Source organism: Myotis myotis, unplaced genomic scaffold, assembly GCF_014108235.1.
Source record: "Myotis myotis isolate mMyoMyo1 unplaced genomic scaffold, mMyoMyo1.p scaffold_m19_p_2, whole genome shotgun sequence".
NCBI lineage: Eukaryota > Metazoa > Chordata > Mammalia > Chiroptera > Vespertilionidae > Myotis > Myotis myotis.
This window is the reverse complement of record NW_023416324.1, coordinates 168,461,998-168,476,520: the sequence shown is the minus strand read 5'-3', so window position 1 is coordinate 168,476,520 and position 14,523 is coordinate 168,461,998. Positions and strand designations below refer to the sequence as shown.

The 14,523-nt window shown below is 38.6% G+C and overlaps 1 protein-coding gene across 1 annotated transcript; it reads left to right on the top strand.

Annotated features, from left to right (window-relative positions):
- Positions 1 to 836: 836 nt before the first annotated feature.
- Positions 837 to 1,528, top strand: LOC118677213 (polyubiquitin-like). The gene has a single exon (XM_036352160.1). It carries the CDS (start codon positions 915 to 917, stop codon positions 1,374 to 1,376), a length of 462 nt encoding a protein of 153 aa, XP_036208053.1. The 5' UTR covers positions 837 to 914; the 3' UTR covers positions 1,377 to 1,528.
- Positions 1,529 to 14,523: the final 12,995 nt, after the last annotated feature.

The following is a 14,523-nucleotide window of genomic DNA, read 5'->3' as shown; positions in this document are numbered from 1 at the left end:
CCAGTGGGGACCCCCACCCTAAAGGGGGTGTGGCCAGCCTGAAAACGGCCCTCAGCCCCTCACCCAGGCTGGCCAGGCACCCAAGCGGGACACCCACTCTGATCCGGGACACCCTTCAGGGCAAACCAGACAGCCCCCGCCCATGCACCAGGCCTCTATCCTATATAATGAAAGGGTAATATGAAAACTGACCCTAACAGCAGAAAGATTGGGAATGACTGGTCACTATGACACACACTGACCACCAGGGGGCAGATGCTCAATGCAGGAGCTGCCCCCTGGTGGTCAGTGCGCTCCCACATGGAGGAGCTCTGCTCAGCCACAAGCCAGGCTGATGGCTGCCAGTACAGCGGTGGTGGTGGGTACCTCTCCTGCCTTCTCAGCAGTGCTAAGGTTGTCCGACTGCAGCTTAGGCCTGGTCCCCGCTGGCAAGTGGACATCCCCCAAGGGCTGCTGGGCTGCCAGAGGGATGTCTGATTGCCAGCTTAGGCCCAATCCCCCTGGGAGCAGGCCTAAGCCAGCAGGTGGTCATCCCCTGAGGGGTCCCAGATTGCGAGAGGGCACAGGCCAGGTTGAGGGACACCCCCCCTCGAGTGCACAAATTTTTGTGCACCGGGCCTCCAGTATATATATATATATATGGATAATGACTATCTTTGTCTCTTGTCACAGTGCTTCAATCTATTTTAAATAATATGAGTATAGTTGCCTCTACTCTCTTTTGTTTACCATGTGCATGGAATATCTTTTTTCATCCCTTTACTTTCAGCCTATATGTGTTCTTAAGCCCAAATGTAGTCTATTGTAGACAACATATTGTTGGATCTTTTAAGACGTTGTAGGGGCTGTGTCGTTGTTGAGGGGACTTGACGGGTTTGGACTTGCGGTATTTTCGCACTCGCTAACAGGTCAAAATGCAAATCTTCGTAAAGACCCTGACTGGCAAGACCATCACCCTAGAGGTGGAGCCCAGTGACACCATTGAGAATGTTAAAGCCAAGATCCAGGATAAGGAAGGCATCCCTCCTGACCAGCAGAGGCTCATCTTTGCAGGCAAGCAGCTGGAAGAGGGCTGCATTCTTTCTGACTACAACATCCAGAAAGAGTCCACCCTGCACCTGGTCCTGCGTCTGAGGGGTGGTATGCAGATCTTCGTGAAGACCCTGACCGGAAAGACCATCACCCTGGAGGTGGAGCCCAGTGATACCATTGAGAATGTGAAGGCCAAGATCCAGGATAAGGAAGGCATCCCTCCTGACCAGCAGAGGCTCATCTTTGCAGGCAAGCAGCTGGAAGATGGCTGCACTCTTTCTGACTACAACATCCAGAAAGAGTCCACCCTGTACCTGGTCCTGCGTCTGAGGGGTGGCTGTTAATTCTTCAGTTTTGCATTCATAGTGCCAGTGATGGCACTGCTCTGCATTCTAGCCATTTGCCCCAATTTAAGTTTAGAAATTACCAGTTCAGTAATAACTGAATCTGTTCAAAATGTTAATAAAAGTTTTGTTTCATGGTAAAAAAAAAAAAATTCACCCATTCTATGTCTTTTAGTTGGAGAATTTAATCTAATTATATTTAATTATTTATAGATAAAGACTTATTATTCATATTTTGTTAATTGTTTTGTGAGTGTTTTATAGTTCATTTGTTCTTTTCTTCCTGTCTTGCTGTCCTGATTTGTGATTTTGTGATTTTATGACTTATTTAGTGGTATGCTTTGATTCCTTTCTCTTATCTTTTGCATATTATATATATATTACACATTTGTGTGGTTATTATTAGCTTACATAAAACATCTTCTATTTATAACTGTCCATTTTAAGCTCATAACAACTTTAATCACAAAATTCTATACTTTTACTCCCCTCCAACATTTTGTGTTGTTGATGTCAAAATTTACATCTGTTAGAATTGTGTATGCAGCAAAATATTATAGCTTTCATTATTTTTAGTACTTTTGCCTTGTAACTTGTATGCTAGAGTTAAAAGTATTTTGTGCACCAATATTATAGTGTTAGAGTATTCTGAATTTTACTATATACTTACTTTGACCAGGGAGTTCTACACTTCCATGTTTTCCATTACTAATTAGCATCCTTCTATTTCAACTTGAAGGGCACCCTTTGGCCTTATTTTCAAGATAAATCTAGTGGTGATAAAATCCCTCATCTTTTATTTGTCTGCGAAAGCCTTTATTTCTTCTTCATTTTAAAGGATACTTTTTCTGGGTATAGTTTTCTTCATTTGCAACCCCAGCATGTTGAATATGTCATCCACTCTCTCCTGGCCTGCAAGGCATCTGCTGAGAAGTCATCAGTAAGTAGAAACTATGTCCTTTGTTGAGTTTTCTGTGGCTGTTGTGAATCCCCACCACTTTTTCTGTAGTCCTACCTACCCCTAGTTTCTTCAGCTATGATTATCCCCTAAGTGTCCTGGGTGGGGCAATAAAGAAGTGGCAGTGTCCCAAATGGCTGGGGAAGCTGGGCACTCACCATGATCTCACTTTACCCCATGGAAAAATCAGGGGCCCAAAAGGTTTCTCTTGGCACTGAGATGCTTTGAAGACAGAATGTCACAGGTAATATGAAACTTTCTTATCTTCCCCGATGTATCCATTCTTGTATTTTTCTTCCTCTAACAGGGTGCTTGGCCCTCTCCACTGAACTTTTGGACTCCTCCAAAGTTACTGTCATGCGTGTATTGTTTTCATAATCAATGATTTTGTGTTGAGAATAAGTACTGAAAACTATTTCTGTCCCCTTACTCTGCATGCATTCTCTGGTGCCATTTTCTGTGTGGGTTCAATCCAAATGTTGCTTCGGTAATGTGAGAGAAAGAAGAAAGAGCTGTTAAAGATTTTAAGGTCAGATTAGAGAAGTAAAGATCAATACATCCTAAATGGTTCCAATATGATGGCAGTAGTTGAAGAATTTTACCATTTGTAATTTGTTAATCCTCACCCAAGGATATTTTTTCCATTGATTTTTAGAAAGAGTGGAAGGCAGGGTGGGGAAGGAAAAGAGAGGAGAGGAGAGGAGAGGAGAGGAGAGGAGAGGAGAGGGGAGGGGAGGGGAGGGGAGGGGAGGGGAGGGGAGGGGAGGGGAGGGGAGGGGAGGGAGGGGAGGGGAGGGGAGGGGAGGGGAGGGGAGGGGAGGGAAACATTGATGTGAGAGACACATTGATTTGTTTCCTCCCATACAGTCCTGACTGGGGTCAGGGCTCAAACCCAAAAAACTTTGGTGTGTGGGCTGATTCTGTAATCACTGAATAATACTTGCCAGGGCACCATTTGTATTTGAACAGTAAATTATAAAAGTGGGTGAAATATTTCATCAGTTGGAACAACAAAACAAATAATCTCAGTCATATTTTTAAATTTTCTTTTCCTGTCAGATATCACGAGTATACATCTTTCCTATCAATGTTTAGCTAAAGTTAGAAGGGTGATTCGTTACGGAGATTTTCAAAGCTTCTTACTTTCTAAGGTTTTAGAAAATTCAATTTCATGAATACTATTTTGTCCATTAAGATTCAGCTATTTCTGAGGGTCAAAGGAGTCAATGACTTAAAGAACAACCTGCTCCTTGGGCTTCCTTTTTGATGTTGCTTGTTTGGAATGCAAGCAAGGACTTGGATTACTTTTGAACCAGCTCACAGCAATTTCACAACCTCTTGCTCTGGCATGTCTAAGGAAAATGTTTTATTGGATATAAAAGCTACCCATCCACCTAATCATCTAAGACTTATTCCTGAAATGTGTTTGGGATGTTGAGTATAAACTTAAAAAGATTTTAAACTCCCTTAAAATTCTAAAATCAAAGAATACTTGTTGAACTCTTGCTCTCCTTAGGGATGTAACATTTAGGGATCTCTTGAGGAAGAGCCTTGTTTTTCCTCATTTCTTTAAAGTGCATTTTGGAAAATGTCTACTTTAAATTCTTTTATTTGGAAGTAATTTTAGACTTACCGAAAAATAGCAATCGCAAATTGAAAACCCATATACATTCATGTATATTCATCTATTGTTAGCATTTTATCTGTTTCGCTTAATGATTCATTCTCTCTCTCCCTCCCTCCCTTGTCCCTCTCCCCATGCCTGTCCTGTCTACCTATTCCTGATAAGGGGCCTTATTTTCCTGTCTGTATTTGTTATGGTGGAGGTGATAAAAAAGAGAGGCGGGGGCATTTTTTAGTGAAAACAAATGTGACCTTGCAAGGCAGCTGCCTCTGGCGGCTTTGCAGGAACCTCAGGGAATGAGAGGCATCTTTTCTATTACAAGCAAAAGCAAACTGCCTGTGCTGGGTCTGAGAAGTCAAGCGAATCTAGAAGTTCAAGGTTCCAAGCTTATACAATCCAACGAATAGTGCAGACCTCAAGTCTCTTTTCTTTTTTCTATTAGCACCTTGTCTTTGGCATAAGAGACCTACCAAGGTATAGAATTAGCAGCTACCTTTATATGTCAGTCTTGGACTTCTACTTGGCAATTGTAGGAGAGGAGGCTCTTTTAAAATGTTGTCATGGAGGCCTTCTTATTTTCAAAGAATAGTTACCCGAGTCTAACACTTTATTTCTTCAAGCTTTTGGAGCTGTAAATAAAAAACAGTCAAATCACCAACTTTATACGTACCGTTGCCTACTAATAAAAATGTTAACCCTTAAAACTACCACAGAAGCTAAAGTTTTACCTCCTACCTGCATTGACCTAATCTCAATCTGTAATTGCTAAAATCCTTAGTGACTCTGATGCTATATCATGCAAGGCTTATCACATTCTGCTTACTGCCAGCAACACATCCTTATTGCTCTCTGACTGGTAAGTGTTCTAGTTTTAGAATCTTATTCTCATGGTATGATTTCCAAGGTTATTTCTGTTGCCAACCAATGTAGGCTAGTTTCCCCATAAAGCTGGCACGAAGTATGGGCTTTTATGCAGCTAGTTTATTTTTGAAAGTGATCCCAAGGGATAGAAGTGGGAGTAGGAAGGGTTTAAAAGGGAAGAAAGAAAGCCAATCCAAAAATAAACGATCAGGTCTTAACTACAGTGGAAAACTGGGGATTCATCTTGCTAGATACCTCAGAGAAACCAAGTAGAAAGTGTTTCTTTACTGTCCTTGAGTTTCAGAAGAAGAAAATAATTTCCACTAGCAGCCATTCACACTAGTTAAAAGTAGACACATAGGGTTTAACTCCCTCAATGGCTGACAATTTTCTGGACATTGACCTACGGGGAGTGGAAGAGAAGCTCAGGAGAGAAGTGAAGCTACTCTGTGTAGCTGAGGTGAGCTGCCATGAATTGGATCTGTACACTTAATGACATAGTAAAAACTAGAGTGAAAAGGAGGGCTGAAATAACGTAAAGTGAGACACAGGTTGAGTCAGTTACACTTGTCCTTTAAAAAGAGGTGTGGTATTGTTATCTAAAACAACATACTAGGACAGAAATATTTTACTAATTAAGTAAAGATAAGGCCCTGTATTAGTTTCTTATGGCTACTCTAGCAAATTACCATAAACTTAAAACAATACAAATGTATTCATTTACAATTCTGGTGACCAGAAGTGCAAAATTAGATTCATTGGGCTGTATTCAATGTGGCAACACAGCTGACTCCAGTTCCTTATGGAGTCTCTAGATCAGGGGTCCTCAAACTACGGCCCACAGGACACATGCAAAGACAAATATTGTATTTGTTCCCGTTTTGTTTTTTACTTCAAAATAAGATATGTGCAGTGTGCATAGGAATTTGTTCATAGTGTTTTTTTTTTAAACTATAGTCTGGCCCTCCAACGGTCTGAGGGACAGTGAACTGGCCCCCTGTTTAAAAAGTTTGAGGACCCCTGCTCTAGATAATATGTTTCTAGAGGCCACATATGCTTTTAATTTATGCCTTTTTATTAGGGAAAGAGATTGAGAGATTGAGATTGATTTTACGGAATCAGCTCATGTAATTGTGGAGGAGGTCAAGTTCAAAATTTTCAGAGCAGGCCGGTAGGCTTGAGTACCAGGGAAGAGTTAATATAACATTCTTGAGTCAGAAGTCTACAGGTTTATTGATTTTATTGACCTTTTCAAAGATGTAGCTTTTGATTTAATTGATTTTCTCTATTGATTAAGCTTTTAATGGGATTTTATTTTATTTCCTTTCCTAACATATTGATTATATTTCTTTGTTTAGTTATTTTATTGGGGCAGGCCTTATTGAGGACAAAATGCTTTTGCATAGCTCCAAAATGGTTACTTTTCTCTGCCCCCTGCTGGAAGTAATAGGGATTTTTCTTTGATTTTTACTATGAAAACCTCACAAAGAGAGATCCTGGAGCTAAAATTTTCAAAAGGTGTAAGCTCTTTGGGTTCTCTTGTGGTTTTTAACTCAGAATTATCCACTTTGAGCCTCCATAAATTTAATAACAGTTTAGATTTTTCTAACCTGCCACTGCTAATAAATTTCTGTCAATTAAGTGGGATTATCTGTATCTGCCTGTCTGTCTCCTCAATTTTAGGCCCAGTGGTTGGCCCTGTGATGTAAGGTTCCTGACAGGTCCAGAAAGAGTTGTTAATTTTTCAGTTTGTCCAAGTTCTTAGATATGTTAGGATAGAATGACAACTTCAAAGCTTCTTACATGCCAAACTGGACACTGGGAATACAGCCTTCCTTTTTCCTGAAAGGTAGCATATTTAAAACTGACTATTTTTGTTATCCTATGTCTTTTCTTGTGGAATTTTGAGGGCCTTACAGTCTTCTTTCAGTCCCTCCCTGTCCCATTTAGGCAAGCTTGCAGTGCTTCTGTGTTCTCAAAAATTGTGTGAACCCCTGTGTATTTCATGTGTATAGGCAGGAGGCTTCTCTACAGGAATTTCCTAGATAAACCATTCTAACTTTTTACTTTCTCTGATAGGGCTGACAGATTTCATGGGTTACATTACTAATCTATTCAAATAGACCTCAGTGTGACTAACTACATTGCGATCTTTGTCTCTTTTGAGTCACTAGCAAAAGTTTGTTCAACTGCACTTTGTCTTTCCTGTGAACACTTTCCTAACAGTGAATCGCCTAATATTAGCATCTTTTGCAATTAGGATAGGCTGAGGATACCAAATCATGTCCTGGTTTCTTTTTGCTTAAGAGTGTTTTCCTGTCACATTAAACTACAAGCAGGAAGAACAAAGTAGGCTATACCTTTAACATTTACTTGCACATCTCTATTGAATATCCAAATTCATAGCTTATAAGTTTTGCTTTTCCCATAATTGTAAAATACAATTCAGTGAAGTGTTTGCCACTATACAAAAACGGTCCTCCTATTTATTTATTTATTTTTGGTTAATCTTCACCCGAGAATATTTTTCCATTGGTTTTTAGGGAGAGTGGAAGAGAGATAGAAAGACAGAATGAAATATGATGTGAGAGAAACACATTGATTGGTTGCCTCCTGCACAAGCCCCGACTAGGGCCTGGGCCAGGGAGGAACCTGCAACCAAGGTACCTGCCCTTGACAGAAATTGAACCCAGGACCCTTTGGTCCCCAAGCCAATGCTCTATCCATTGAGCCAAACCAGCTAGGGCTCTTACCATTTTTAATCACATGTGCCTCATTTGCTTCTAAGTCCTTACCATTGGCACCTTTAAAATCCATATTTTTATCAATAGTATGTTTACAATGACTTAAGTATTTTCTAAAATGATATTGCCTTACTACACCATGATATTCAAAATGCTTCAACCTTTTATTCCTCACCCAAATCAAAAGCCACTTCCACATATTTAGGACGTTATTACAATGGCACCCCATTTCCAAGTACGTAAGTCCACATTAGTTTCCTGTTGCTGCTGTAACAGAGCATTTCAAACTTGGTGTTTTAAAGCAACACAAATTCATTCTCTTAGAGTTCTGGACGGTAGAAGTCCAAAATCAGTTTGACTTGCTAACACCAAGTCAAGGTATGCACATGGTTGTTTCTCTCCGGAGTCACCAGAAGAGAACTCACTTCTTTGGCTTTTTTAGCTCTTAAATGCCATCTAGTTTTCTTGGCTTGGGGCTCCTTCCTCCATCATTAGAGTGCATCACTCCAATCTCTGCTTTCATCATCACAGGCTCTTTTTCTCAAGCTCTGACTCCTGCTGCACCCCTCCTATAAGGCCCCTTGTGATTACATCAGGCCATGTGCATAATCCAGAATCTCACAATAATTCCTGCCTCAACTTCTTAACTCCATCAGATTTTCAAAGCCTCTTTTTGCCTTATGAAGTGGCATCCATAGATTCTGGGAATCAGGAAATAATTGCCTTGGGGTAAAGAATATTGTTCAGCTAACAACAGACTAAAAGTTACCATAGATGATTCTTTATAGAGTTACAAAAGGCTGGGTAGCTCAGTTAGTTAGAATGTCATCCCTAACAACAAATCTCTCTCTCTCTCATCACTCAATCAACAAAAATTTAGAGTGACAAAAGGCAGGAGAAGCTTCCAGTGTACAACAGAAAAGGAGATAAATATTATTTTATGTCTCTTCTCTATTTAGGTATCATTAATCTAGAATGAGTACATAAAATAAGAGGTGGGAAGTCATTGTAAGCTAAATAAAATAAATGTAGACAATAGAAATGTGGGTTGGGGATATATTGTAGAAGACCTGATGAGCTGATGATGAGTAGGAACTTTGCTTACAAGGCTATGGAAGGTGTCGAGGTTTTCTGAAGGAAAGCTGATATTTATGGAGGTAAATTCTGTCTTTAGCCCACGGCGAGTCCTCCTGAGCCCATTAAGAACTCATTCATTGTTTGTTGTATTCTTCTGGTTCTTGTGGATACAAACCCTATCAAGTTTCAGAGCTAGTATTTCAGGGGTTCCTCTCTCAGGTGGAATTCTAAAAATTTGGGGCACTGATGTTGTGCCCAAACACTTTGCCCCTGAGGGAGAAGCTGGGAGTTGTGCATGTTGCTGTGGTCAGGCTGGGGCTTGTGACAGAGTGTGTCTCAGACTTTTCGACTCTCTATTTTTTTTTTTTTTAGTAGTTTCTTGTTTGCTCAATTTGTAGAAGCTACTCAGCTAGTTTCTGGATTTCTTTTTGAGAAAATTGCTCCATTTGTAGCTATAGATGTGATTGTCCATTCAGGAGCTTTCCTTGTCATCATTGTGGACTAGAACTCCCAATAATATTTAATACTAGTAATTAATTGTTTGCTCATTTTCCATTTTGTGATGTTTTATATAGGTTTTGCTTTATGTGCACGGAATGCTTTTTAAAAAATTATACACTTTTTAAACACAATCCTCATGTATAGAAGCGCACATAATTATATATGAATACATTGACAATTAAAAAGATATGATACATATATATTTTTATGTAAACATTTCTTTGTTTATTCTTCCAAATAAAATAGATTGATTATCATTTTACACAAAATAGCATATTTTATAGAAAGAACAAAAAAAATGTTTCTTTTTTTTATAAGTTTTTTCTTTATTGATTAAGGTATTGCATATGTGTCCTTATTGCCCCATTGGCCCGCCACCCCCCACTCATGCCCTCACCCCTCTGTTGTCTGTGCCCATTGGCCAGGCTTATATGCATGCACACAAGTCCTTTGGTTGATCTCCCCCCTTACCCCCACCCTCCCCTACCTTCCCTCTGAGGTTTCACTCATTTATGGAATATAATGAACAACATAAACTGATGAACAAAAACAGATCAAGAGACAGGTACATATGTATTTTAATTAAATAATCCACCTTTTCTTTTATAATGTGAATATATAGCACCTTTAAAAATTAAAGATAGATTAAAAATACATTTTCTGTCTCAATAATATATAATAACTGGATAAACAATTCACAGGCCACTATATAGAAGGTCTTGTTTTAACGTGGGTTTCACAGAAAGCAGAGCCTGAGGTGAAGGGCTTATCTGAGACCATGTTATTGCGAAGTGTAATACCAGGGAGCAGGGGTGAGGAAAGAGGGAAAGAGGTGAGTGAAGGAGAGAAAAAGGAAAATCCAATTACTAGACATGCTATTGAATTGGCTGCTAGAAAATGCAATTGATTACTAATATTCTAGCTACTAATAAGGTACATAAATTGCATCTCAGGACAGTCTCTTTTGGGGATGGTGAGGAGGAACATTACTCAAGTACTTCCTATTTTCCATTTATCAGAGTTTTATCCAAGAAAGGTAATAGTCAAATATTTTTCATAAGTCCCATTGCTTCATAAGCCTTTCAATAAATGGGAGTCTTGGGAGCAGAAAATAAGAGATACATGGCACAGGAATAGGAACGGTGCTATAAATATTTATGCAAAGTTGATATCCATAGCAGAGGGTACAAGCAAGATACAGATGAGGCCAAGAAGCTCTGAAGTACCAGAGAAGAGGTATCTTTTACAAGTCTCAAATGTACAAATATTTATTATGGGGATTATTTCTAATTATACAATAAAAGTATATAAATAATGTTTCGGTAAAATTTTACATGTAGCACACTCAGAATATATTTACTTAAATATTTATATTTCTTCATTGTTATAAAGTATTCACTTTGTCTAAAAAGTGATTTATCTTTTTGCTACCACTTTTGCTGCTGTAGAGATAATTAATATTTATGATGAATTATACGAAAGTAGGAGCTGACAGATTTCAGGAAATCATATTTTTTTCCATTTAGATATCTAGCACCTAACTGTCTTGACATCTGTGTAAAGATTTAAGAAAAAGTGGTCTGAGAATTTGTTAAACTGACAATATGATGAGATTTAATCCCAGTGGTTGGGTGGGTGAGTGGTTATGCAAATACTCTGCCATGTAACAAACATGTACATAGACTCATCTGAAATTGCTGCTGATATTTAAATCATTGTTTATATTCTCCTCAATCCTTCTCCTGCAAGACATCACATACTTTTTGCTGAATATTCAAAACCAAAAATGCTTCATCTTTGGAAACAAGATTTCTACTTAAATCTTTATAAATCTATCAAAGTAACCTGCTTTCAAAAATACTTGTGGCTTCTCAGTGACAGTAGAACTTATTTTACATGTAGTATATATAGATGTATTCTATAAAATCTTTAAGTGAGAAATGCCACATTTACATTTTTCCCAGATTAGCTTAAACCTGGAATAAGGCCCTTTTAGCTAACCTAGAAGAATACCCAATATTACTCATCATGGTGCTCTGCTAGCTTACTTGGTTTCAGGATAATGGGAAAATTCATGGTTCTTTTGCTAGTACACTCACCATGACTAGCTCTGCTCCTTCTGCTGTAAGATGCCACTGTTGAATGTGAATCCTGGGCCCCTTTTTGCTCAAAGGCTAAAACCCAAAGGCACAATTGCTGGTACTTGCAAAGAGTTGTATGGAATAGCCATCCTGCAGGTACAATGACCTGACCCTCTCTTAGTTACCCAATCAGTCCTCTCTGTGGAAGTAAAGCTCAAGTTCCCGTAAGTCCTCAGACGCTCCCATAACTCTACCCTCAGAGAATCTAACTGTACCTGCAGTTCTGGCTGTTTCTCTCTCACTGTCCAAGTACTTGTCTCCTTCTTTCCTTCCCCTTTGTTGAAACTTCAGCTAAACATCTTCCTCAAAGACCTGGATAAGGATTTTCTTAGACAATTCAAATCATGAGAAGTTATTAATTTCCCCTAAGCAATTAGAGTCAGGCGTTATAATTCAATGAAACTCTTCACAGAAATAGAATTCTATGTCTTCCCTATAAAATAAAGTTTGTGCTCTAGCCAGTTTGGCTCAGTGGATAGAGCACCGGACTGTGGTGTGAAGGGTCCCAGTTTTGATTCTGGTCAAGGGCACATGCCGAGATGCGGGCTGGATCCCCAGTGAGGGGTGTGCAGGAGGCAGCCGATCAATGATTCTCTCTCATCACTGATGTTTCTATCTCTCTATCCCTCTCCCTTCCTCTCTCTGAAACCAATAAAAATATTTTAAAAAGATAAAGTTTGTGAGTTAAACTTACAGCAAATATTGTTTAACTTCCATTTTCCATAATTTACTTCTTCCTGTAGCTTCAATCTCTTCCTCCAAATTAGTTTAATATTTAGCTTTACTGTAACAGCATGATGTGCAGGGCAGGAAGGATCATTTAAAAATATTTTTGAAATAACAGTATATCTTTTATATATATTGAGAAATGCCTCTTAAAGGTAGCTTTAGGTGAATCCTCCTAAAATGTGAATATTAACCTCTTCCATTTACTACTTGGTAATTTTTGGTCTCCATTCTCAACATGCATTCACACATGATCTCTAACATGTGCATAAAATAACTACATGGAACTACAGTAAGACAAGTGGGACATCCTGCACTTTGGAATGGAGCCACATGAGGTAGAGAGATGATTTTAAATTACTTTACATTATATATTTAAGTTTCTATTTAATAGAGGTATACGTTTTTTTGTAAAATGTAAACCCCAAAGTAAGACTTTTTTGAGCCTGAGGAGGATCATTCAGTATCAAATAAGTGGGAAGTTATCAAAGAGAATATAGATTATATATGTGGACACATAAAGCTCCTGGTAGCAAAACAAAGATTTTCATGTAGTCATTACAGACACAGCACATCACATAGATATAGCCATCAATGTCAGGGCTTATGAAAGAAAACAAAGCCTCCCATTGAGACAGAATTTCTCCTGCAGAAAAAAAATCTGAGCTATTGGCTTAATAGAAAAATTCATTTATAAGCTGATCTTTATCCATAGAACCATCTTTACCCTTGGTCCCTTTACTCTGATATTGAAAGTCAGAGACATTATATAAATTGCCCAAAGTTACTCAACTCGATGACTGATGGCATAACAATTTAGCTGAGAATATTTTTACTGTAAAAAGTATGTCTTTCCATTTGTGGAAGAGAGAACATTTTCTTAGTGCTGATATTAATGCTACATCCTTGGGAATATTACAATTTGAATACCAGGAACTGATGAGGGGGAACCTAACCTCTACAGCTAGGGTTAAAATATAAATATATAATCTTACTGTTGTGGCCATCTGGGTTTACCGCATTATTGAAAGGGGAAAAGTCTTTTGCCTTCTTATCAGATTATGAGTACATGATGTATCAAACATGATCAGGTGAAATAAGGATTTAATAAATGAGGAAAACACAAAGACTTAAGGGAAAACCCATGAAAGTGGCTTATTAAAGGGGGAAGATGTATGCCAAAACAATATTATTTTTCAATTAGTCTCTATGATTTAGAGGGCTACATTTCATAGTCAAAAGGCAACATGGAAAAATTTTAACCAAGCAATTATCCATCCTTTGATTTTAACTTTTAAAACATTTAACTTAAAATAAAAGAATTTGAATTGAATTAAGTCTGCATATTTGAGCTGTTAAGTTTGGTTTTGTTCACTTGCAGTTTCCATCTGGGATTGAAATACATGCTGCCAAAGTAGGCCTGGGAGGGCAGCTTGTGTGGGTTTCCCATCTGGGATCTCTGGTACCGGGCCAGAAAACCCCTTTGGAGACCTTGCACTGGTCACAGCCAGATTAAGGGTAGTTATTTTAAGTGTTTAATGTCAGCATGAAAGCAACAGGAAATTAAGTGAGGTATAGAACATCCACAGAGAAAATGGGACCTTCTCCAATGAGTTAGCAATAGTGATTAAGAGCAGCGCTTTTGGAAATGGGCACTCAATGCTGGATGTAGCCATTTATTAGGTGTTTAACTTTAGACAAATAACTTGATTTTTTTAAAGATAAAGTTCAACATATGCAGTTATTATAAAGATTATAGGAGAAAATATAAGTGAAATATTTACCATGATACCTGTTACCTAATAGAACTCAAAAATATGTTAGTGCCAATGGATTGAGTAATTGTTAGTCATAATTTATCATTTCTAAATGTATTGCCTAAACAATATTGTAGAAAACACACAAATAAAAAAAATCATTCAAAATTTTACTCACTGCCTTAAAATTCAGGCACAAAATATTTTCCTTTATTTTTCATTTAATTATTAGCACACATGCTAACAAAGTTTGCCTGGTGAAATCACACTGTAGCTACAATTTACAATTTCATGAAAAGTTTGGCTTCCTAAGGACAGAGATAGTATCTGACTTCTTAACTACTATATGCCCACTGTGGAATACATACTTATTGAGTTAAATTGAATATACATTTTAAGTGTAGTCTCCATACCCATTATTTTTTATAATATAGTAGAGGCCTAGTGCAAGGGTTAATCCACTGGTGGGGCCCCTTGGCCTGCCATGAGCCCTCTCACAATCTGGGACCCCTTGGGGGATGTCAGAGAGCCAGTTTCAGCCTGATCCCCACAAGCCAGTCCCAGGGACCCCACATGTGCATGAATCTGTTCACCAGGCCTCTAGTATGCATGTAAGATCTTTGGTTAATCTCTTCCCTCCCTCCTCCCTCCCTCCTTCCATCTAAGATTCATCAGTCTGTTCCATGTTTCCATGCCTGTGCATTGAGTGTTTGCCCCTGGTGGTCATTGTGCATTATAGCTGCCAGCCAGTCAGCTGG

Excerpts from the sequence above, each read along its gene's own strand:
- LOC118677213 (XM_036352160.1), top strand. The coding sequence starts at position 915 with ATGCAAATCTTCGTAAAGACCCTGACTGGCAAGACCATCACCCTAGAG.